Source organism: Astatotilapia calliptera, chromosome 16 (assembly GCF_900246225.1).
Source record: "Astatotilapia calliptera chromosome 16, fAstCal1.2, whole genome shotgun sequence".
Classification (NCBI taxonomy): domain Eukaryota; kingdom Metazoa; phylum Chordata; class Actinopteri; order Cichliformes; family Cichlidae; genus Astatotilapia; species Astatotilapia calliptera.
In genome coordinates, this window is record NC_039317.1 from 3,546,463 (window position 1) to 3,570,519 (window position 24,057).

Genomic DNA, 24,057 nt, shown 5'->3' on the forward strand with positions numbered 1-24,057 from the left:
TACTCTGTGTGTGCATTTGTGTATGCGTGTGTGTGCCGCAGGCTCATTTGCAAAACTTGTGGTCACTTTATTTGAATTGGAAAAACTGTGTTCAAATTGAGCTTTTTCCATCATTAAGGCTTCAGTTTTTTTTCAAACCACAAAGAATTGAGAGCTCACTTTTAGTATTTGAGCTGAAATAATGGGTGGTTGAAAGCAAAGAAAGGCCATGGTAGCTTGAATTTTAAATGCTTCTTTCTAAATGCACAGCAGTTATCTTCACTGCTTTGGAGTATGCTAATTTATGTCATACATGTTAAGTTAAATCCTGTGTGTCTGGCATATACAGCAGGACGTCCTTTCTTTCTTCTTGTTTTGGCTGCTCCCTTTAGAGGGTCACTCCAGCACATCATCTGCCTTCATTCTAGCCCCGCATCCTCCTCTGTCACACCAACCCTAAGCATGTCCTCCTTCTTTACGACCATCTTCTCCATCTTCAACATCCTTTGTCCAATATAAAGTATCTACCATCCCTTCTCTGCACATGTCCAAACCATTTCAATCTCACCCGTCTAACTCTGCCTCCTGAGTTGTCCCTCCGATGTACTCATTTCTAATCTTGTCTATCTTGATCATTCCTAATAACAATCATAACATCTTCACCTGCTCCACCTGCAACTGTGGCTATCCAAAATCCAAATCTCCAAATCATACATCATAGCAGGTCTCATTACAATCTTGTAAACCTTCCTTTTCACTCTTGCTGCTATGCTTCTGTCACATATCACCCCTGACACTCGTCTACACCCACTCCGCCCTGCCTGCACTCTCTTCTTCACCTCGCAGCTACTTCTTGTAGCTTCACCGTTACTCTCGTCTCCCTCTCATTCACACACATGTATTCTGTCTCGACTTCTTTTCTCTTTGCTGCATACCTCCACCCCTCCAGGCTCTCTTCCACTGGCTCCCTGCTCTCACCACAGATCACGATGCTGTCTGCAAACGTCATAGTCAGAGAAGGCTTCTGTCCGCCTCTCCATCACCACTGCAAATAAGAAGGGTCTCAGAGCCAATCATTTATGTAATCCCACCCAACCTTGAACTACACCTTAAAGACACACTCTGCAAACATGACCACAGTCTCACTGTCCTTGTACATATATTTCACTACCCTCACATACATGTCTGCTACTCAGAGATAGTTGGTAGCACTCTCAAAATGTCTGGTCACTAGGGAAGTGATTTCCCGACTGGTTGAGGAGCAGCTGCTGATTGTTGCTGGGTGAAACTGATCGAAGAGGGTGTTGCTCCAAAAACCTCTGTGTGATCACTTTGGTCACTGGCAAAAGTTTGCAAGTGTCTGCAAACAAACACTCTTCCATACAAACTAAAGGTGACTGTAGCCATCTGCTTGCAGCCACAGCAATCACAATGAGGTTTTCAGTGCAGCACCGTATGATCAGCTTCACCTAGCAACTCCTGCAGCCATGAGGTACCTGGACTTACCTTGGGGTCACTGACTGTTTTAAGCCCTGCATGAACGATCATCAGCAATCAGTTTCACAGTGACTGCCAGCAACCACATGCAACCAGTCTGGGAGTACTTATTCTTCCCCAGTGACTGGCGGCCATCCCATCTGCAGGCCTGTGTGACTGGTGCCTTAACAGATCACTTATCAGTTTGTGCAGTTCACTGCAGAACGACTAAAATGGGTAAAAAAAATAAAAGCCAGTCTTAGGAAATGGAATAGTTGTTTGATGTTCTGCTATTAATTAAACCTCTACATGTCATTAAATGTCTTATCAGAAAATTTAACACTTCAAAAATAAATCAATGAAGAGAAAGACAAACTTAATGTGGGATAAATAATATGTTTTGTGTGAATTTCTTTCACTTAAAATGAGAGGGAAAAGTTTACAAAATGAACTTTTATTGATTATGAACTGAAGCAAGTACAAGTTTTATTATGATTTTTTTTTTACTGAGATACAAAGGAGCAGATGTCTTCTCAAAAACATCCACACAGCCAGAAGTCCCTTTTGCAAACACATCTAACCCACTAAGATGGAAGTGGTGGAGTTTAATACAGACACTGGAAGCTAGTCACCTAGAGGTGATGTAGATATCTGTGGGGATTTTTGTCTCTTAATACATTTCCTTATTTACCCCATGCAAATCCGTCTGCTGAGAACAATATGAGGAAACTGATCTGACTTCTTGTTCTGTCAGCTCTAATCTAAGTCACATAAACCCAGACAGAGAGGTGACTGCTGATCCTATGGTCACTGGAATCCCACTTTGTAAGCTAAAACATTTCAGTGCAGTCAGTGGTAGCTTAGCAATGACATGTGCTGCTTGTAATATGAACTTCATCCAGCCCTGAAACAGCTGGAGAAGAGAAGCTGATCTTAAAGGGAAATTAAAAACAGTAACAGTGGATTATATGTGTGCATCATCCTTTGTGCATCCCTAGTGCTCATAGCAGACATTCAAATCCAGAGCAGGAACCATAAAAGTCAGCTGCGTGCAGATGAATTCATAGAACTGAAAAAAGAAATGAAATACAAAAAAGCTTTAGGATTGTGACTGCAGGTATTTAATGGTTTGCTTCTATACAGTTTTGCATCATAGCGCATAGAGAAGACAAATATGAAGTAACCAACGGGTAGATCCGTTTCTGATTTAGGTTTTGATCAAATTGCCAACATATACATTTTGATGAAACTCAGATTGCTCCTTCCCAGGTTGTGGCACAACAAAGCTAAAGAAAAAGAAAACACATGCAAACGAAATGCAAAAGAAATGCAAACGATGAAAAACTGAAGGATGGATCCTTTCACTCACACACCCAAAGCCCACTGTGTGGATTCACCGAGTATCCTGTAAGATTCTTTTTCAGAGAAGTGTGACAGCCTGGAACACAGAGCTCTGACACTTACAAAGTGTATGTGTTTTTTTCTGCTTGCAGTATCCACTCCCTGCACACATGTGTTCGCTGTTTTCAGACCTGTACCCTGTGAAACAGCACAACACGCTGCTCTCTGAACACTTCAGTGCCGACAACAACTGACAGCACGGCCGGCTGCTTCACACGTGAACCTCATAAAAATGGCTTTACCTTCCACTCCGGAGATTAATCTGCCTTTCTCTGCTGTCTCCTCTCACTGTGGCTCACCTTTCTCGACACACGCGCGCAAAAGCGCCGGTGGTGAGGAGGCACGAGTAGGTGTAATTAACAGGAGAACTGGTGTGACAGAATGAGAGAAGGTTCAAGGCTGATGCTAACAGCTCTCTTTTCAGGCTGTCCCAGCAGAACAAAATAGGATCGGGGAGACTGTTGTTGGCCGGGTCCAGGCCTTCTAATTAAAGCAGCAGAAACATCATTCATCAGGTCCACTTTCTTCATTTCCAGGTGTAAGGCAGCCTGGCAGGCAGATGTGGTCATTATATAACTCTTCACATCAGCAGACATCACACATTTATTCAGTCTCGAGCCTAATCATAACCACTCAGGCGTTTGATAAAAAATCGTAGAAAAGAAGCATTTCATTTGGACTCGTTTAAAAAAAATCACCTCTGTATGTTTAGCTTTCCATCATAATGCCAGACGTGAAACGTGGACAACAGCCATGTGCTGGAGGGTTCACAATGTGACCATTCACTGCTTGAGGTTTGCGAGCGTGCTGTCAGCACTTACTTTACTAAGGAAATATGAATACAATGGCAGTGTAGGGTGTAAGCTCACAGTGTTTCAGGTCTCTCTCTGAAAGTTTTGCTTGTTGTTTCATTTCATTTTATTTTTGTGACCGGGGCTGTGCTCATTAATCAACAACACAATAAACTGTAAAGACAGAGCCAACCCTCTATAAGCTAATTCTATTGTCTCTGGCAAGCTCTTAAAAAGGCAACCTAAAATTGGCAGCACTCTTTGTGATCATATTTTCTTTAAAAAGTGTTTATGTCCTAAAGTATCCAGCAGAGTTTATCTTAACTTAATGTGAGGCTTTGGCAGTCTGCGCTTTGTGTCTAACCAGAAAGAATTTCGTCCTGAAACTTTGGAAATAGTTTGATTAATTAGGGCTGCTCAGGCATCGTTAACTTCAGCTACTCTCTCCTCACTTCAATGTGCCAGTATGGTGTTTGCTTTTAATAATAAACAGATTAACCAAATCCACAGTGCAGGAAAAGTTGTTTACTAGGATTGTAATGTAGGAAAACTGGGATGAAAAGTTAATTTCCAGTAAAATGTGTTTTTGTTTGTTTGTTTGTTTGTTTGTTTGTTTGTTTGTTTGTTTGTAAAACAAAAAAACCCTTTATATTCATATCTAAACTCACTGTGTAACCAAACACCACATATGTTAGGCTTTTGTGGTGTTTCATTAAGTTGCAGGGCAAATGACAGTAAGGTACGTTGCTTTTGTGTTTCAGATATGAGAAATAATACGCCTTGCTTTTATTTACAGGTCATTCTCGATAACGCCTAAAATCACACTTGGTTAAATCGAAACAAAGTACAGGTGAGCTCAGATTGGTTTTAGTTCAGTTTTAGTTGACTTTCATTTTGTAATAGCCTGATGGATGGATGAAATGATGGATACTGATTTCCAAAGAATGTTACCAGAAAACCTCTAATATAACCCTGCTTACAGTAGGTCAGCAGCAGTCTTTGACATTTTAAGGCTTTGTCACCAAACTCATCTTGGACCTCTGCTGCCCTCTGCTGACAAACCACCACACTGTGCGCACCTCTGTTTCCCACTGAAGCGGCACACAGTGAACATTAAAGATTGAGGATATAGCTGGAGCTTACCCTGCACACTAAATATTACAGACATGTTTTGGAGATTAAAACACTTCATGTCATGGTAGCATTCCCACCGACTCCTTTGGTCTGTAGTTCTTTGTAGTCCCTCACCTGTCCGCCACATTCACACAGCCACCACAGCATTCTCCACAAATACACATCATCATTTAATGGAACAGGAATTTTCAGTCACACTTAGGAAAATGATTTAGTGTTGTTTCCCCCCCCCCAAAACATCAAAATGCCAAGGAGCCACTGACTCACCAAATTGCTTCCTTAGGAGCTGTTATAATATTAAAAAATAATTTAAAAATAAATAAATAACTCTATTCTTAGGCCAGGAGAAGTACTCAGAAGTATTACACAAATTTAACCTAACCCAGTCTTCAGATGTTTTGAGAATACAGGCACTGTTTTCATGGAATAGAGTGCCACATAATGAGGAATTATGATGATTTTAAAGAAAGAATACAGCATCACTGATACATTACCAGAACACATCAGAGAGTTACTGCTGATGCTGTATTGGACTGCATTATATTTAAAGATGCTTCTGATTACAGGAATACGGCACAACCAGACTGTGTGGGATAATGTACAGGAACATCTGTGCTGCGTATGGGAGAAGTCCCCAAGTCCTGATGGGACACACCTTGGAAGGTGGTTGAGAACAACAGGGCTAAGTTCCTGTGGGACTTCCCGTTCCAGACAGACAACCAGCTGGTGGCCAGCCAACCAGACTGGCTGACACGCAACAGAACACCGCAGTTATGATAGATGTGGCAATCCCAGTGGACAACAACATCAGAAAGAAGGAGCATGAGAAAATAGAGATGTACAAGGGGCTGAAAGAACATCTGGAGCAGATGTGGAAGGTAAAGTCCAAAGTGGTCCCAGTGGTAATAGGAACATTAGGAGCTGTAACCAGCAGAGTACAGGCACAACATCAGAAGAGCGCAGTCCCAGGAATAGCTAACATACAGCACGGAACCCTCAAACTCCCAGGCCTCTGTCATCGCCGTGTCTGCATCGTTTCTCTCCATTCTCTCCCCGTATCCGAAATGTACAATACATAGATTTAATATATTTAATAATTTATATTTATTCATTTAATAATTCACAATACAAAATTGAGATATTAAAGGTTTTTCAAGAGATCCCTAAAGTGAACAAAGTTGCTTGAATAACCTCAGAGTCCCTTGATGCTTGCTTAATGACAGCTTTCTCTGTTTCTCAATCATCAAGTTTTAAGTTTATGCACAAGAAAACCTTGAGCAGGTTTAGCTGAAACACAACCAAGCTATATGGCACACAGCCCAAACAGCACATGATGTGGCTGTGTGCACTCCACACAGCGTGTGCAGAGATGAGTTCTTGGCTAATTGTGACAAACCAACCACAAGAAGGCAACAGAAACTAAAGAATACAACATGACGGTTGCATGCATCACCTATGATAATGCTGCTGAATCTTTTAAAGACAGAGGAAAACAAAGTCATAAAAATATAAGGCAATAGCAGTGCCGTTGAGAAGGAGATAAAATGACTATGCTGAGAGACTCCTGAGTATCCTAGATAATTCGTTTTTTTCATTCAGCAGTGATTTGGGGAATTTTTCAAAGATAGATAGATAGGAGCTGCCATAGCAAGTATAAAGCTGTTCTGTGTCTTTGTGCAGCCAGATGCATTCTTTGGATGCACCTCACGCTCTACTTAGCTTTGTGTAAAGTAAGATGACGGTTAAACTTGAAAACTCAGTGTACACACCCTGGTATTATATAATACTATGCTGATAAGAAATATGCTGATAAGCCTTTGGCCAGACAGTTACAGCACCACAGTCAGGGACATCTGTGCTTTTACAACTAGGCCTACTGCAAAGCATAAAGGACTAAAAAGAAGACACACAGAGCCACGGAACTGTAATGGGTTTTTAAATTTCCTAGTGAAATGTGGGTCTATAGTAAGTAATCTATACTTTCTTCTTCTTCTTATGTTTTTTTTTTTTGTTTGTGTTTTTTTCTTTTTCATTCCATAAATTGTTTTCTCTAACCCTCCAAACCCACAGGGCAGCGCTTTACTATGGGTAGGCGGAGTCTGCAGGGAGTGGGCCTGCCCGGCGCTTTTTAATCCAGATGCTCTCCGCCGTGCACCCTGCGTCCGGCAACGAGCTGACAGAACCAAGAGGTGAAAGAAGACACACCACCCAGCAACATGACTGCACCCAGCAACACCTACGATGTTATAGTGGTCGGCGCGGGCATATCAGGTAGGCTGCACGTCAGAAAACTTTAGTTTTGTGTTCAGGCTCCGCGGACGAGCTGAGCAAATAAACTGATTAAAGCCAAAGCTCCGAGCAGAGCTGGTAGCGGTCAGATGCGCTTTGTGGAAGGTTAACTACACAACTGTGGCCGTGAGCGAGTGTGTGAGAAGACGCGGCACATCCTGTATCCACAGCTGACTGTGTGCAGAGCTGACAATGATGGAGGTTTTTTTTTTATTCGTATTGTTTTTCTTCTTCACGGTGTTCTTCCGTGAGGCTGCCTCCCCTCCCCTCCAGCAGCTAGTCAACCTCTGTATCACCGCAGCAACAGCAGAGCAAGTTGAGTAACAGCTAATCAACCAGCGCATACTTTGTGTTACATAAGAGGACGTGAGCTGGAGGGGTTCGCGTAAATGATTGTTGCTCGCATCCATAAGGCTGACATGTGTCTTGGCCCGTGTTGTTGGATTGTACAGATAAAAGCAGCTGGTTTGTGTTCGCTCTATGATCCAGGTGGAGACTGGCCGTGATGCTGAGGAGTCCAGCAGCCATGTGAAAAATGACGCGATGTGTGGATTACAAACGTTGCATTTGACGCAATAGGTGTAATATTGCACACTTGCATTTTAAGTACAAGTTGGCAATCCCCCCCAGTAGTAATAAATAATAATAACAATGATAATAATGCATAGGAGGGGAGGGAAATGCACTGGGCGCCTTCTGGTACTAAACACTCCTTAGAAAACAGGCTGTGTGCTGTTCTTACCTAACAAGGGAAACCTTTACTATGAGGATAGTGAATGTTCTCAATCCTAGAATGCAAATCTTTTTACATAGTGTCATTTGGTAGGGATGTGCTGATACATCAGCTGAATATCAGTGTTGAGTCAAAAAATGATTTTATGTCCAGTATTTCTGCTTATGTATGTATGATAAATAGTCTGCAGTCAGCAGGATTTACAAAGAGGTTATGTATAAAGTAAGGAAATCCGTATCTTTATGACTCTGTCTTCTACATTATAACCGATCCAGACCTTACCTAACTGTTACGTTATAGGTTTTGCAATTTCTGCTGCCTTTTTGGCCAGACCTCTCTTGAAAACAACATTTTTAATGTCGGTGAAACATTTACATTCATAAATAAATGATCTAAAAAAGTCGCTTTGCCCAAAACTGTCACTTTGTGACAGAAATGTTCTTTCTGGCTCAGACTGGCTTGATACCAAATCACTTCTTGCAAATGATCACTTTTTGGCATAGCACTGGTATTGGCCAAAATATCTGCAAATATGATGGTGTATTGTAGCCAGTATTTATCTGGTGTTGCACGTCAGTTTTGCACTGCCTGAATAGTTCAAAGTTGGGCTGGGTGTAGGGCTATTTCCATTGGACAAAAACGGAAAATAAAATCCACAAAAACATTCAAGATTGGGAAAGAAAGAAAGAAAAATAAAGGGAATGGACTGCCACTTTCTAGTACCGCAGGTTTTTTTGTTTTGTTTTTGTTTTTTGACTGTCTTGCCCGGTCACACTAGGAAAAATTGGTGATTGTTCTTTTTTTTTTTTTTTGCTTTTGAGTGGTTGAGGTGGCCAGATGATCACCCAGAGTTTGAGCCTACTGTACAACACCCTCAACTTCAGCAGGACCACTTTCCATATCAAGGCGATTGGAAACAGGTTGCCTTTCACCAAGTGAGCTGTTTCCAATTGTCCAACTTGGACTGAGTGCAGTCCCTCTCAGGTAGACTGGCAAAGGTTCGCAAACAATTACCCTTTAATTTATAAATGCAGGCAGATTGCCAACACATTGTGATCCATGTGCAGTGATGAATGCTACAGCGTGTTTCTGTGCAGTGGTGGACTCGACTCAGTCGGTTATATTCTGGTCATTTTTGAGATATTACCACAAACAGATTGCATGTAGTTGTCAGCTTAAACCATTCAGTGGGAAACTGGTCGCAGACTTTCTCCCAGTCTTTGATGTTTTCTCGCCATCGTGACATTTTGAAGATGGCAGTTGACTGCGAGTGGTTTTAAACCAGGTCCTGTCTTAAATTTAAAACATTTGAATTCATTAAGTCTGGTAAGAATAATGAGCTCTGAATCAAAGACGCTGATTGACATACTGTATGTCAGCGGTCCCCAACCTTTTTTGCGCCGCGGACCGGTTTATGCCCGACAATATTTTCACGGACCGGCCTTTAAGGTGTCGCGGATAAATACAACAAAATAAAACTAGTACCGGTACTGAAAAAAGAAGATTTATTCATAACACACGTGAAAAGACCCAGGAAAACCGAGTTAACGATAAAAGCGATAACAAAATAACGCTGAAAACCTGAGCCTCAACTCTCGCGGCCCGGTACCAAACGACTCACGGACCGGTACCGGTCCGAGGCCCGGGGGTTGGGGACCGCTGCTGTATGTGGTGTAACGTCAAAACTTTGAATCCCTGTTGTTCCCGGCTGTTTCGATGCAGCTACACAACTTTCAGACACACACTCCTGCAAATGAGCAGTCAGGTTGGCAGGTGCAAAACTTCAGGGCAGGATTTTAGCATCTGTGGCGTTGGTGCGGTGACTGAAGTTGTTTTTCCCGATGTGAGTGAACCTCTGTCCTTTCTGTTCCCCATGCCTGACCGCTGCCTCACTCTCTGTTAGTCTGACAGTTCCATCGACTGCCTGCCTGCCTGCCTGCCTGCATGTCTGCTGTCAGGCACTAAAGAATTTAGGTCAGTGTCAGTTCAAATACCAGTCACACAGACAAAAACAAATGCTACAGAGAAAATGCAACAACACCAGAAGACCCTGCTGGCTTCCCCCTGCTCTGACTTTCCTCACTTTCCCACATTAGGTTCTTGTAATTACACCGTTTGTTTGTACTGCTGCCCTTTGCAGGGTTACAATGAGGGCCACATATAACAATCACTGTCCAATCAAAGCACATATGAAACAGGAGGAAGAGGGAGTGCTCTTTCTGCCCCTTCAGCACCTCTCCACTAAGATGTGTGTCTCTCTAATTTGCTTGCAAATGCAATTGTCTGTTCTGCCAGCCAGGACCACGGACCTGGTGCGTTCGTGGCCCTCAAGGTGCAGCCAACACTTTCTGAGAAAACATTAAATGCTTGTGACAGCCTGTTATCAAACCAGCAGCCGAGAGGATACCAAGGAAAAGGAGTGGAGGAAAGGAGAAGGGGGAGGAGGAGGGTCAGATAAGCAGAAATAACAGGGAAGGGACGATTTCCTCATGTTTTGCCTGAGCAGCTGTGAAAGTGGACAAGAATATGTCAGGATTAGGGAAGCGAGAAAGGGAATAAAGTGCAAACTGGGAACTTGAGTTGGTTGTGAAACAGCAAAGAGGATGGAAGTGGTAAAACAGACAGTTCAAAAGTAAGTGGTTCACAGGGCCTGTATCTCCCAAGCTAACTTAAAGCTGTCATGCAGTGCAGCATAGTTTCCCCCATTAAACTGCACAGTAGAGGATTTAGAAACTTTGGCTGCACTTTGTGGTGATGAACTCTGCTGGACTTTTACCCGGAGAACTGGCTGTAAAGTTAAATGACTGTAAAATCCCAAGATAAAATTACACATGTGAGCACATTAGGGCAGGCAAGGGTCCAAGTAACATACATGTCATAATCAGACAAAGAACCAACATGCTTCCTGCACGTGTCTATAGCGTAGTTTCACAAATAGTCCTTTCTTGGTGTGTGACTGTTTATGTGTGCTTCGAGAAGGGAATATAATCATTCCCATTCAGTGCAGTTTTCCATGTTGTGTATACTTTAAGAACATTTTAAGCTAACAAAGCGCAAAACATAGAAAGCTTTTCAACCAAAGTGCTTGTCTGTGTTTAGAGGGTGTGTTGTGCTTTTATACTTGTTAGAAGTGAATGCAGGTCAGACATTGGTTTACCCAGCCGACGTGAATCGTTTTGGTTCACTCTGTGCACCATTTGTCATCGAGTGACAATGTTGTATTTGTGCCAATAGAGGGGATGCATGCTCTATTACCTCTACTGAGGCACATCCTTACTTTCTTAAATGATGTGTGAAATGCTACATGGAATTTGTGATGATAAATATAGAGTAAATAATCAGCTGCCTCGCCAGTGACTCCCTCGTGTTAGGAAGAAGCTAACGTCATCTGTGGTTGGGAAACACGAGATGGCAAGGACCACAGCTCAGGGTTAGCTTAGGGTTCTGTACAATCATCCCCTGTGAGTCGCCATTAACTAAAAATGGAGGAATGGGTTAAGGTGCATCTATTAAGTATTGCCATCCACCCATTGTGATAAGCACTGTGTGGCCCAAATACAAAAAAACAGCAGCAGTGAGAGAAGTTATATCCCTCTTGGTGAGTAGGTTAGCAGGAGAGCCAGGTTCACATCTAACAATGAATGATTTAGCCTACTGTGATGAATAATGAATAAAGCAGATTCATCCGAGTGAACATACAGTATATCAGCTGAACAGTATTAAGTTATCATATTATTATCAATAACTTTATTATTGATTTACTGTCACAAATTGAATAGATCGGATAAGGAGCCTCATATTTAATGATGCAGGCTTTATTTGAATGATAGTTTGACTGTAGCATTGTGGTTGTATAATAACTACAGTTCCCTCTCTAATACAAATAGAAATGATTCAGCTGAAATTAGGGCTGCCACGATTAGTCGACTAGTCACGATTACGTCGACTGTCAAAATCGTCGACGACTGATTTAATAGTCGACACATTGTTTGAAGCTTTGTAAGATCACAAAAGAGGCAGGAATAAGTAGTGGGACTTAAGAGTGTAATAACGGACTGAAACAGAAGATGGCAGCACTGCATGTACAAGGATGCCAGCTGCCGTTAAACCCCGAAGAAGAAGAAGCTGTGTCCCAGAATTCATAGCGCAGCCCAGCTCAGTTTCCAACAATGGCGGCAGCTAGTTAGTTTTACTATTACTCTTATTATTCTTTCTGGGTCACAAAATAAACGTTTAACATGTTTTTAGGCGAGAATGTAGCTGTGTAAACCTCACATATCTGCTCAGTTTATCAAGACACCACATATTTTCAAAAGTTTTCAGAGACGTCTGTTACCCACCAGCTCGATAGCTAGCCGGGGGCAAGGCTCACTAGAGCCCGTGAGAACACCGGACTCCCGGCAAATCGTTTTCAAACCCACCGCCGTTTTTCACTACTCAGGTTAAACATATATAAGTCACTTAGATAACTTCAAAATGTTATTGTTTGGCTTTTTTTTTAGTATTTTATTTGTTCCTGAGTAAATCAGTTTGGCTGAGATCAACGTTATAGTTTTTACACAGCTGAAAAAAGTCAAGCAGACAACTGATTATCAGAAGTGTGAGATACTCGAGAATATACTGCGGTGTCCCATTATATTTTAGATAGCAAGGAGTTTATTAAACTTCACCGAAACAATCTGCAAATTTCATTAAAATTTAATAAAGTATCATCTTGTCTTTATTTTTAGTTAGCACATACCTTAAACACTTAAAGCTGTAAGCTAATGATAGTTATATAAGAGCAGATGCATGCTGGTGCAATAAGCTGTACGTTTTATGTCCAATGGATGCATGATCTGATTAGTCGACTAATCGCAAAAATAATCGGTGACTAGTCGACTATCAAAATAATCATTTGTGGCAGCCCTAGCTGAAATGTATGTCTGTGTTTATGGGTGTGTTGTTTTCATTTAGCCTTTGCGAGACACACTCTAGTTCTCACAGGTTTGTTGTTCTGTACAAGTTTATCATAGTTAACTAACACTAAACTGAAAACAAGGTTTAAGTTAAATTAAAAAATAACTGGGAAACACTTTTGTAATCTTTGAAAACTAGCTAAAATTAAAATATAGAGGAAACATCCTTAGTTTTGGCATCTGTTAGTTTGGTGAAGGTTTTATTGTAACTTACCCGATGAGGCATTGATGGATGGTTTACTGAGGCTCTCAATGTCTACATGACTCTGGGTCAACCACTTTCATAAAGTTCTGTTTTTATTGTAATATCTGTGCTGATTTTTTCAAAATGTGGCCTCTGACATATGACCTCCAGGGCTCGCAAAATCGCTAGCCCGACGTCCCGGGGCTAGCGATTTTTCCAGTCGGGCTACCAAAATCTATCTCTGCCCTGCCCGTCGGGCTATTGTAGGAAGGAAAAATATATGCCAATGCTTTTGCATTCTTTCAGAAATGTAGCTGGGTAATTATGTCATTGGCATCGGTGAGCCACTGTCAATATGTGACATATTGAAATCTCGTTTGAATTTGCGCTTGTTTTTTGCTTTCACTTTGCAATCGCGCGAACTGTGTATAGAGAGCGACAGTACTGATTGGTGAGTGATGATAATTTGCGCACCAATTCCTCTGACATCGTCTTATCAATCGTTAGCTTACTATGCAAACATGACAAGTGAAATCTCCCGCAGCAAGCTTAAACATATGAGAGGTTGATTGAGCAGAGAATCGCTGACCGTTATGTGTGTGTGTGTAAAAGCAGCAGGATATATATTTTAGTTCTGCTGAGCCAAATAAGAGAGGTCAGGGTGAAGAAGTGACAGCCAAAGAAAAGCTTACCACAAAACGGAAAAGTTATGACAAATCAGACTATAAGGCAAAAAGAAAGTGCAGCTTTATGGTTTCATGGACAAAAGAATTTCTGTGGCTGCAATATGACGAGCTAAATAACCAGGGCTGCACATAAGTGGTCCGCAGGTGCGCATTCGCTGTCAAAATAAAAAACGCGCACAAGATATGAAGTTGCAACGCGTGTTTGCATACATAAGATTTTCTGGAGGAGGACAGACATTTGTTTAGAACTCTTAAAGATGTCGAAGAAGCTCCTTTAAGCAATTACTTTGGTGTTCCTCCACCTCCAAAGAAATGTCAGAAGGAGTCCGAACCACAAAAGAAGCGCGTATTCTCAGAAAAGTGGTTGCAGGAGGTGAGCTGGCTTCAAACAAATGATGAACGCACAGAGATGTGGTGCGGAATGTGCCGTGAAAATCCCACTCTAGCGGACAAAAACAGTGCTTTTTATATGGACGCAAACGCACGTTGCAACTTCTTATCTGGTGCGCGTCTTTTATTTTGACAGGGAATGCGCACATGCGGACCACTTATGTGCACCCGTGTAAATAACATAATGTTCTGCCGGGTGTGTTGTTGGTTTTCTCTCGATTTCTGAGTCGACAAGCGCCTTTGTTACTGGGACCAGTCATTTTAAGAAAGGCCCCCATTAGAACCCATGAGAAATGCAAGAAATGCATTATTGCTCAGTCTGCAATATCTTTCCCAGAACAAACACCAATTGCAAATAACATACTAAAAATAAACCTGAAAAATCTGTTTAGAACAGCGTACTATGTTGCAAAGAGTGAACTACCACTGGCAAAATTTAGCAGTCTTTGCAAACTTCAAAAAGCAAATGGCCTAGATCTTGGTTCCACTTGTCTCTTACCCGTGACTTCAGCGGAAATTTCAAAGTCAGGATCTGACACAGACTGATTCATGTCCTACAGTTCTTACAAGTTCATAGAAATTTCTGTTCAATTAGAACCAAGTATTTGAGTTGATGATTGTAATTTTTATACAATGTTGTAATTTGTTTTTCAACATTTTTTTGATTAATGTTTTTTTTTCCTTTACAATATTATACATTAAAGTATAATATTGTAAAGGAAACAAAACAGGAAACAAAACATCAATCAAAAAATTGCTCTCTTTTTTTATTCGGGCTACTTACATTTATTTTGGGCTACCAAAAACTGAAGAGTCCCTGCCCGAAGGGCTACCAGGGATTTTGAAATTTTGAGAGCCCTGACCTCCATACAATAATGATTCAAAATATGATTTTTCTGCTTTACTCAGCACAGTACTTCCTATAGAATTATATTCCATTGGTGACAGTGGAGTTGATGCATGCTGATGTGCATGCATATCTGTGAGCTTAAATTGAGAAACACCCCCACTTTCTTAAATTATTTATTTTATGCTAAATTTTGTGATCATAGATAAATATCAGTGGGCCATAGCAGCACATGAACCAGTTCTCCTTCTCCTCATAGGGCCTGGTTAGAATGGCCTTCTTGATTGCAGTGATCTTCCAGACATTTGGTATCTTGCATGATATTGTACTTGGAGTCTGTTTGAGCACAAGACAAGACACTTTCAGTTAGGGCTGGGCCATATTATACCGTTCACGGTAATACCGGCATAATGTTAAGCAACGATAGGAAAATGAAATATCGCGATAGAATATGAGAAAAACGCGCATGCACAGTGCCTTTGTTTTCATACGCACATGGCCGATGACAGATGAACCAGAATTGGTTTGTAAAAATGGTGCAACTTCAGTGATGTGGAGCTGGTTTGGTGTTTGTCCGTCAGATACACGACAAAGCGCATTTTTTTGCAGAACATGCAAGCGGCCGTCGTTATTGTCGTATTTGTCGGACTAAGATGCTCTTAAATCTGGGAGTAATCTGGGTGCTAAACTCCGTATGCTTCAGGTCAAACAACACTGCAGCATCACTGAGAGTTAAAAACTGTCTAAATTCTTTCATCTTTAATAAAACGATCAGCATTGCTGCTTTACCAGGTGTAACTATGAAGTTTAACTTCCAGGCATCCATGAAAACAAAATTTATTACATTTAACGGAGTTAGAAGTTAGCAGGAAGCTAGCGGAAGTTAGCTCGCTAGTTTCGCTAGTTACCTAAACATGATAAAGCATGTTCTGACTGAGAGATTTCTGAAAAAATTCAAACGTACAGCTCTGCTATCACTTCCAACATAAATGAAGACAGGAAACTAAACAGCAGTGACGTTTGTAGGGTTACTGAAGTTGGGCTAGCTGGTATATAATGATGTGCTACGTGATCGCTAGCGACACACAGTGTTGCCAACTTAGCGACTTTGTCGCTATATTTAGCGAATTTTCAGAAAAAGACGTGAAAGCGCTTATCGCTTTTACTCTCAACAAGCAGCGGGTGCTGTAACGCAGTCAGTTCTTCTTTTACTCTTTTACTCTTATGCTGTTTTGTGGATCACAAGGTTTAAAACTACTTATAAACACACACACACAAAGTAACTCCACCAGAGTGCCTATTTCGGGTCACTTTTGCCGGTCCAAGCCCGGGTAAAGGAGTAGGGTTGGAATTGTGACATTAAAAAACAATAATTACTAAAAGAAATTTAATTTGTAGTTCTAAATAAACTCTAAATGCATTTAGGACGTTTTTTACTCACTTTATGTCTCTTCCACGATGTTATTTCTCTCAACAACAACATAGGTTACAATTAGATTAGCATGACCAATTATGCAAATTGGGCGATGACGTCATTTAGCGACTTCTAGCGACTTTTATGACAGCCAATAGCGATTTTCCTTACTGAGGAGTTGGCAACACTGGCGATACAGCTATGTTAGCATAACATAAACAGTGAAGCTGGAGGAGGAACACTAACACTTTTCCACATATAAAAGTTAGCGTTAAGGTTCCTGATAGTTAGAGACAAATGCAGTCGCATGGCAGGATGCTGTAAACGGACCAAACTTCAGTCAGGAGAACAACTGAGATTATCCATCCACAATACAAGGTTAGTCATTAATATACTGCAACAACATGGGAATAGAGCAGCTGCCAGAGAATTCAACATTAATGAATCAATGGTACAGAAGTGGAGGAAGCAAGAAGAATGAGTTTAATAAAGTTTGATTTATCTGACTGCTTTGTTTCACTTAATGTGCCTTATAATCCCGTGCACCTTATGGTCCGAAAAATACGCACTGCACACTGCAGTTTAATGTTGCAAAGCACCTCTTTTTAACTTCAGTGGCTATTATACATGGTTATGCTCAGGATATGTCAGCCCATTTCTACTGGAAATGCCTTTTGGTTAAACTCTCAGCAAGGAATTTGCATTTGCACTGTTACATTTTTATAAAGCTTTAATGTACATAAAAACCAGCTTCTTGTTTAAGTGAAAATAAATGGAAGGTTGTCTTTTTGCGCTAGTAATGTTGTGGAGTTGTATTTTGTCTCGCATCAATTATATCGTCAGTTATATCGTTATCGCAAATTTTCAAATATATATCGTGATAAATATTTTTGGCCATATCGCCCTGCTCTACTTTCAAGTAAGAATGCTGAATGATGTGGTCATCCTGCCAGCAGGTAAAAATTCAAATTCAAATTTTATTTGTCACACACACACAACCATACACAGTATGACATGGGGGTGAAATGCTTGTAGCTGTACAATGCCCGACCATTAAATGACAGAAGAAAAGTTTTACAATATTTACAATTTACAGGTAACACGAGAGGTAACACGAGATGGAAAGTTTCCATTGCACTGCATTGCACTAAAGGCATTACCAGATACAATTTAGTTAAAGGATTTTAGTAAGTGCAATCCTGGTGATGGCAGAGGATGGCATTTTTCCGGAGGACGTAAGTGATAACTTATGTTCTCTGTAAAGATAACTGTGACATGAGTGAGAGCTGAGCTTTAAATTCACCAAAAGTCTCTAAATTCTACGTCCTACGTCCACCAATGAGATAACAGTGATATAAAAAAGATAAAACTCTTGTATATAAGAGTCAGTGCTCCCCAGGGTGGCTGTGGCTACAATGTAGCTTGCCATCACCACTGTGTGAATGTGTGTGTGAATGGGTGGATGACTGGATATGTAAAGCGCTTTGGGGTCCTTAGGGACTAGTAAAGCGCTATATAAATACAGGCCATTTACCATTTACCATAAATTCCTAATTGCAGATGGTGAACTTTTAGCAAGAAGACCTGAAATACCTAATGTAAAATCACTCGAAGATAACCAAAATTCACCTGTTTCATGATGTTACAGTGTTGCAGCAAGTTACATTAAAATTAAAACAGTTGGGTTAGAGACAGTAAATTGTGAAGTAGAAGAAAAACAAACAAAAAACCCAAATGAAGTATATCAAAACTGTGATAGACTTTCACTTTTTACATTTTTACTGACCCTGATATCCTAAGTATTCAGTTAAATTAAATTAAATGTTATTTTATAGCACCAATCACAACATCAGTCACCTCAAGGCGCTTAGTATTAAAGACCCTACAATAATTCAGCGAAACCCCATCAATCAAACAACCCCCTATGACCAAACACTAAGTTGAGAGTGGGAAGGAAAAACTCCCTTTCAACAGGAAGAAACCTCCAGCAGAACCAGGCTCAGGGAGGAGCACCCATCTGCTGCGACCGGTTAGAGGTCATCCAGATCTTTGTCTTTAAGACATTCCTGCAGTTTAACTAATTGGTGCTTATCATTTGGCTTCATGGAAAAATAAAGCTGGATATCATCTGCATAGCAGTAAAAATCATGCTGTGCCTTCTAATGATACCCCGGACCCTGTTTTCTTCCCACTGTTGCTAAGTGCTTGCTCATAGGGTGCTGTCTGATTGCTGGGGTTTTCCCTCTAATATTGCAGGATCTTTATTCTACAATTTAAAGCCCCTTGAGGCAACTGCTGTTGTCAATCGGTGCTCTAGAAATAAAACTAAATTGAATTTAAGTGGTGCGTTCAATCTCATAAATACATTTCTAGGACTCATTGCACCTGCTGTGTTCTAAATATATCCGTCAACGTATGTGAACAGTCCATATGTGAATAAATTCTCACCTTCTCTTGCAATTTAGCTTCATTATGGCTTCAATCCTAGATAACCACTTTCTCTGTCCAGCTGTGCAAACAACAGAGCCTGTGGTGTGTGCGGTCTGATTCAATCATTCGATGGACAACATGTAATAAGTGCATTTCTGCATGCCTGCGCCTCTGTGTTTGCCTTGTGTGTGGCAGCTAAAGTCATGAGAAATGTCAGGTGTGTTAATGTTACAAATGCTGACGTTGGCTGTGTGAAAAGTGCATTCAGCTGATTGATGTTTGCACACCTGGAAAGCCCTTTTCTCTGTTTGTGATATATTTTAATTGAAGGATTTAGGGTAGGCTTATGAGGTCCTCTGTTTTTTTGTTCACTGCTTGACTGACAAAATTATCTGTCTGCCTGATGGTATATTTAACGATTGCGTGAAAGGAAATTTACAACTTTAAAATGATTTGCTATCCTTTTGAGGGCACTGCCCCTTTAAGGAAGTTGCTATAGATAGAATCACATGGGAAACTGATACAACTCACATGTCTGTATTGCACATGCACAGCTACAACACTGCCTTCCAGCCAGTTCTAACTCAGCGTAGAATGAAGACAGCAGCTGTAAAGCTCAGTTGTTTACATATTATATCTTTGGTGTTTAGCTCATATAAAGCAGAAGAATTAAATCGTTCATTGCTGATTTATGGTGGGTTGTGTTCCAGACTGTTTCTTGGCAGGGAGTAGTCATTTCCTGGAATTGGTCAAGTAGAGGGCTGGTTACTGATCCTAGAGTGGAAACTAAACATGAAGAAGGCTATTTTAATTATTGCACACCAAACTTTCAAAGCATATTAAACCTGCTCTGACCTTTGTAGCAATGAAACATCAAATTAAGACCACCTGCTTTATGAACCAGGTAATGGGTACCAGCAATGTTCCCTCTAATTTTTCATGTGTCTGAGCGAACACACAAACTCCCTGAGCGGTCCCTTGGACTACTGTGAGCAACAGCAGACGTGTGCACTGTGGTCACACCAGCATCGAATCCATCCAAGTTACATGGTTTATTAAAATAATCAAATTACAGCATTTGCATTTATGTTAGACTACTTTTAATTAACTGCTTTAGCCCACTTACAATGAAAATTTAAAAAAAATCTATTCATTGACCTGTGTAGTATGTTCACACTATTGGAAGTAAAAATAACTTGAACTCCAAAACACAACTTAATTTTTCTTTTTTTATATATATATATATATAAAGCTCTGACTTGTATTATGAGTCTGTGGTCTGGGAGCGAGTCCTGTAACTCTCTGTCTGCAAAATACAGTATATAATGACCAATGTTGGGCAATTAATTATATAGTTACTTCTTCAAAAAAGTAACTGAGTTTTGTAAACAAAGTTTTTTGCAGCTGTTTACCTAAAAATGCAGCCAAGACGTTTTTTTAAAATAAACATTTCAAACTATTTACAGAACAATCAGCTGTTCTGCATCAAATTTGATGCCACACAAATTATTTGTGCCACTCCAAAAAATTATTTCTGTCCACTATGAGATAAAGGAGAACAGCAGCCTGATACCTGCAGGCCTGACAACAGGAGATGTGTCACTCCTGTAACACCTGTAACATTCAGCAGTCGCCTCATTGTTCTGACGCACACAAGAAAACTATTGACTACACTACACACTAACTACACAAGATTTGCACTAAACATGGCGAACCTCTCACATCTCAAAACACCGCGTCACTCCTAAAACTTCCCCCTTCCTAAACAACTAAATACCATGTTGCCATATCATCTTTTGATTGGTCGACATGGTACATTTTTCGACGAATAGGAAAGGGTTGGTTTTTTTGGTTTCAACTTTGCTCACAGGCGGAGAGCGTTTTCCTTATAAAACACCATTTTTACCGTTTCTTCCCTCAGTAAATATAAACAACGATAGTATTCAGGAAGAAAACCAAACATTGCAGATATTTTTATCATAACTCTGGTTTTACGTGGCCGATCAACTCAATTTACAAACTGGTATACAGTCCACACTTTTTCCATCAATTGCTCCGTCTGTCCTGCTCACATCTCCAATGGTTGTACACGTTGTCATTAATGTGGCTTCACTCCACTTCAGCCGCTTTGCTAGCTAAAACACCGGTGTCGGCACATAAGGACGCTGTCATAGCCTGTCAACGACGTTGATTAGCTGCGTATATACGAATGTGAATCGCATCATTGGCTGGACTATGGGATAAGGTGGCATCGTTCTAATCCCATACGGGAGCAGCCAGTCACTTACTGACTAACACTGCAAAACAGAATTGTTAAAGTTTTAATTTCAATTCAGGTTAGATTTTTTTTCTGTGCGCAGAGACCGTGCCAGCAGTGTGCAATTGCGCACGCGCGCAGCTTAGAGGGAACATTGGCTGTATCCCAATTCAGGGTCTGCAGCCTTAAAGTACGCAGCTTTAACGGTCCACAAGGGCCGCGTACTCAAAGACCATTAAGGCCGGAAGTGCGAGGCTTGTGAAATGGGACGGTCTAGCCTCCGTCGCGCTGCCCAGGTTGCCTAGCAACCATGATACTAACATCTGGAAACGTTTCATACAGCATTGTTTGACAGAAATGAAGGAGAAAATCTTTTGTTCATTTGTTTGTTTCTTTCTACATGAGCTTTGATCATTCTCTGTAAGATTAAGCTCAGCTATTGAACAGCGTATATTTTAAAGTAAAGGCTTTAAAACCAAGTTAGTACAAACGTCACTAATGTCACATAACTTTGCCGACATGTGGCCAACAGTAATGTTTTAATGTTCTTCGTTAGTAAACATTTGCACATAAATAAGTGACATAATATTCAGTACTTACTTAAAGTTTACTCTTCGGGTACCCCTCATCCACTGTTTTTTTTTCCGGCAACATTATCCACACCCACCGCCGCGCTATGCATTCTGGGATATGTTGGGTCACGAGGTCTACACGTCCTTAAAATTCAGGGAAATGAAGGACGCATTTGAGGGCCGCATTTCGAGCAGCCTTTGGATTGGGACAGCCTTTGTCGCGTTGCTGTGACGTAATCGGCCTTAAAATGTGGCCTTTAAGGCTGCAGACCCTGAATTGGCTGTGTCCCAATTCAGGGTCTACACGCTTGAAGTACGCGCACTACGCGTACTACGTACGGTGCGTACTATAAGTACGAGAAGTGCGGAAGTGAGAGGCTTGTGAAATGGGACGGTCTTGCCTTCGTCGCGCTGTTCAGGTTGCCTAGCAACCATGATACTAACCGGGAGAAATGTTTCATACAGCTTTGTTTGACAGAAATGAAGGAGAGAGGAAAAAAAAGTTTTTTTGGTCATTCATTTTTGTCATGACATCACTTTGATTAGTTGAGTATCTGAGGCTGAGACCACAGGACTGTAAAACACGATTGTTGGGCTTCACTTCTGTACTGAACAGTCATTTCAAGATTAGTTAGTAAATAACAATTAGCTAATGTTGTTCATGAGACTAAAATCATCTCACTGTGGTAATGTAAATATAAAATGACCAATATTATAGTATTGTCAGATTATCATGAGATATATCTCTATCTATCTATATATAGATACAGTGGGGCAAAAAAGTATTTAGTCAGCCACCGATTGTGCAAGTTCCCCCACCTAAAATGATGACAGAGGTCAGTAATTTGCACCAGAGGTACACTTCAACTGTGAGAGACAGAATGTGAAAAAAAAATCCATGAATCCACATGGTAGGATTTGTAAAGAATTTATTCGTAAATCAGGGTGGAAAATAAGTATTTGGTCAATAACAAAAATACAACTATATACTTTGTAACATAACCTTTGTTGGCAATAACAGAGGTCAAACATTTACTATAGGTCTATACCAGGTTTGCACACACAGTAGCTGGTATTTTGGCCCATTCCTCCATGCAGATCTTCTCGAGAGCAGTGATGTTTTGGGGCTGTCGCCGAGCAACACGGACTTTCAACTCCCGCCACAGATTTTCTATGGGGTTGAGGTCTGGAGACTGGCTAGGCCACTCCAGGACTTTCAAATGCTTCTTACGGAGCCACTCCTTTGTTGCCCGGGCGGTGTGTTTTGTATCATTGTCATGTTGGAAGACCCAGCCTCGTTTCATCTTCAAAGTTCTTACTGATGGAAGGAGGTTTTGGCTCAAAATCTCACGATACATGGCCCCATTCATTCTGTCCTTAACACGGATCAGTCGTCCTGTCCCCTTGGCAGAAAAACAGCCCCATAGCATGATGTTTCCACCCCCATGCTTCACAGTAGGTATGGTGTTCTTGGGATGCAACTCAGTATTCTTCTTCCTCCAAACACGACGAGTTGAGTTTATACCAAAAAGTTCTACTTTGGTTTCATCTGACCACATGACATTCTCCCAATCCTCTGCTGTATCATCCATGTGCTCTCTGGCAAACTTCAGACGGGCCTGGACATGCACTGGCTTCAGCAGCGGAACACGTCTGGCACTGCGGGATTTGATTCCCTGCCGTTGTAGTGTGTTACTGATGGTGACCTTTGTTACTTTGGTCCCAGCTCTCTGCAGGTCATTCACCAGGTCCCCCCGTGTGGTTCTGGGATCTTTGCTCACCGTTCTCATGATCATTTTGACCCCACGGGATGAGATCTTGCGTGGAGCCCCAGATCGAGGGAGATTATCAGTGGTCTTGTATGTCTTCCATTTTCTGATGATTGCTCCCACAGTTGATTTTTTCACACCAAGCTGCTTGCCTATTGTAGATTCACTCTTCCCAGTCTGGTGCAGGTCTACAATACTTTTCCTGGTGTCCTTCGAAAGCTCTTTGGTCTTGGCCATGGCGGAGTTTGGAGTCTGACTGTTTGAGGCTGTGGACAGGTGTCTTTTATACAGATGATGAGTTCAAACAGGTGCCATTCATACAGGTAACGAGTGGGGGACAGAAAAGCTTCTTACAGAAGACGTTACAGGTCTGTGAGAGCCAGAGATTTTCCTTGTTTGAGGTGACCAAATACTTATTTTCCACCCTAATTTACGAATAAATTCTTTACAAATCCTACCATGTGGATTCATGGATTTTTTTTTCACATTCTGTCTCTCACAGTTGAAGTGTACCTCTGGTGCAAATTACTGACCTCTGTCATCATTTTAAGTGGGGGAACTTGCACAATCGGTGGCTGACTAAATACTTTTTTGCCCCACTGTATATATATGCTTTAAAACCAAGTTAACACTGAAAGTACAAACATCACTAATATCACACAACTTTGCCGACATGTGGCCAACAGTAATGTTTTAATGTTCTTCGTTATTAAACATTTGCACATAAATAAGTGACATCATATTCAG

At 41.1% G+C, this 24,057-nt stretch overlaps 1 protein-coding gene across 1 annotated transcript in view; it reads left to right on the forward strand.

Moving 5' to 3' along the window:
• The first annotated feature begins 6,643 nt into the window (after positions 1-6,643).
• The window catches only part of LOC113007389 (amine oxidase [flavin-containing]-like), a 58,057-nt gene continuing 40,643 nt past the window's right edge, over positions 6,644-24,057 (forward strand). Inside the window, exons 1-2 of the mRNA XM_026143897.1 lie at positions 6,644-6,746; positions 6,852-7,052. Coding sequence (XP_025999682.1) covers positions 6,998-7,052 — 55 coding nt within the window. The 5' untranslated portion in view covers positions 6,644-6,746; positions 6,852-6,997. The remainder of the gene's footprint in view (positions 6,747-6,851; positions 7,053-24,057) is intronic.